Source organism: Puntigrus tetrazona, unplaced genomic scaffold (assembly GCF_018831695.1).
Source record: "Puntigrus tetrazona isolate hp1 unplaced genomic scaffold, ASM1883169v1 S000000360, whole genome shotgun sequence".
NCBI classification, from domain to species: domain Eukaryota; kingdom Metazoa; phylum Chordata; class Actinopteri; order Cypriniformes; family Cyprinidae; genus Puntigrus; species Puntigrus tetrazona.
In genome coordinates, this window is record NW_025048015.1 from 19 (window position 1) to 1,515 (window position 1,497).

The window sequence follows — 1,497 nt, forward strand, 5'->3', positions numbered from 1 at the left end:
TTATCTTTTTATTTTTTAAATCCTTTAAATTTATATTTTTATGATTTAATTTAGCTTTTCATTAGCTCATAAACCCCGGTGCAGTTTGTGGGGCTTTATTCCTTTAATAAATGCTTGTAATAAATCCAATAAATGTGAATGTAATAAAAGCAATCCATTTTAAACGTGTTTGCACTTAAATCCTCGCTCCAAAGCTCTCAACAAATAGCTTTTAATATAAATGTATTTTTAATTTTATTCTACTTTGAAGTATATAATTCCAGTGACAAATACTCTTTGATAAGCATTACATTCTCTCATGCAAGCAAGCAAAAACGCACGAACCCAGCTCAACATGCCGTACCTGCACAAAGCAGCTGTCAGCAGAAAAATCCATCTGCATGACAAAGCTAGGGATGTCCCTACAGCAGTTGATGCGGTTGAGCTGCGGTCCTAACGTCAGGTCATAAAAATCGACTGCGTTCTCACTGGAACCCACAGCCAGGTAGCGCGAGTCTGGACTGAACCTGAGGATAAAAAACATTGGTTGTTGCATCGGACCGTGTTAACGTAAGAATGAAATAACATTCTAGAAACCTGCAGCTGCCTGAAATGGAAATGAAAGTGGCTTTTACTATTTTTACTAATAATGCTTAATTAGCGTCAGTCTCACCTGATATCTTGTATGGCAGAGCGCCGGTCTCTCTTCTTCCCCCAGATCTTTAGTGAGGTAACAAGGAGGATGATGAACTCTCCATTCTTCATGCCAATGGCCACCATGTCCCCCTCTGGGCTGTAGCTTACCGCGCGCGCGGGATGACCGAGGTTCACTTTATTCAGCATCTTCTGTTTTTCCGAACAAGAGAGAATTTTGAATCATCTGGTATCTCAAAACAATCACTATGCACGGGCATTATGTAATTTACCCTTTCTGAGATGTCCCAGAGGCGCACGGTGCCGTCCTCAGCAGCGGACAGGAAGACGTCTCGGGTGGGGTGAGCTCCCAGTCCCCAGATAGGACCATCCATGTGACCGTTCACCAGAATGTTACAGGCTGCGTTCTTCTCACCAACCTCAATGATCTCAGCGTTCCGAGTGCCTACGAGAATCTTCCCCTAAACGACCAAGGAGGGGGACACAGTGAGCCACGATATTTATCAGGAAAAATAACCTGCTTGACTAAAGCTAGTTAGTTCTTACTGGCTTTAGAAACATCATTTATGCACGTATCTATGTATGTATTTTATTTAGTTGTTTCTTCTTTCATCACAAATGAAAAATTTCAATGAAATGAAATGGGTTTTCCCACTGTTTATATATCCTATTATTTCTATAGTATTATTGCTATATCGAAGATCTATCTAACTATCTGTATTTCAAACATTCAAATTTTTGAGGCAGTGAGATGTTTTTTAAAAAGAAGGCTGAATTTATGAATTTATGTGATCAAAACTACAGTTAAAAATATGATGAAAAATGACATTAAAATCCAATTTAAAATAACTTTATAATATTATA

General features: G+C 38.7%; 1 protein-coding gene across 1 annotated transcript; it reads right to left on the reverse strand.

Annotated features, from left to right (window-relative positions):
* Window positions 1–271: 271 nt before the first annotated feature.
* On the reverse strand, window positions 272–1,230 carry LOC122333688 (echinoderm microtubule-associated protein-like 5). The gene is made up of 3 exons (XM_043231388.1): window positions 906–1,230; window positions 653–825; window positions 272–506 (listed from the first exon to the last, which is right to left on the reverse strand). Exons 1-3 carry the CDS (start codon window positions 1,005–1,007, stop codon window positions 287–289), a joined length of 495 nt encoding a protein of 164 aa, XP_043087323.1. The 5' UTR covers window positions 1,008–1,230; the 3' UTR covers window positions 272–286.
* Between the last annotated feature and the right edge of the window lie 267 nt (window positions 1,231–1,497).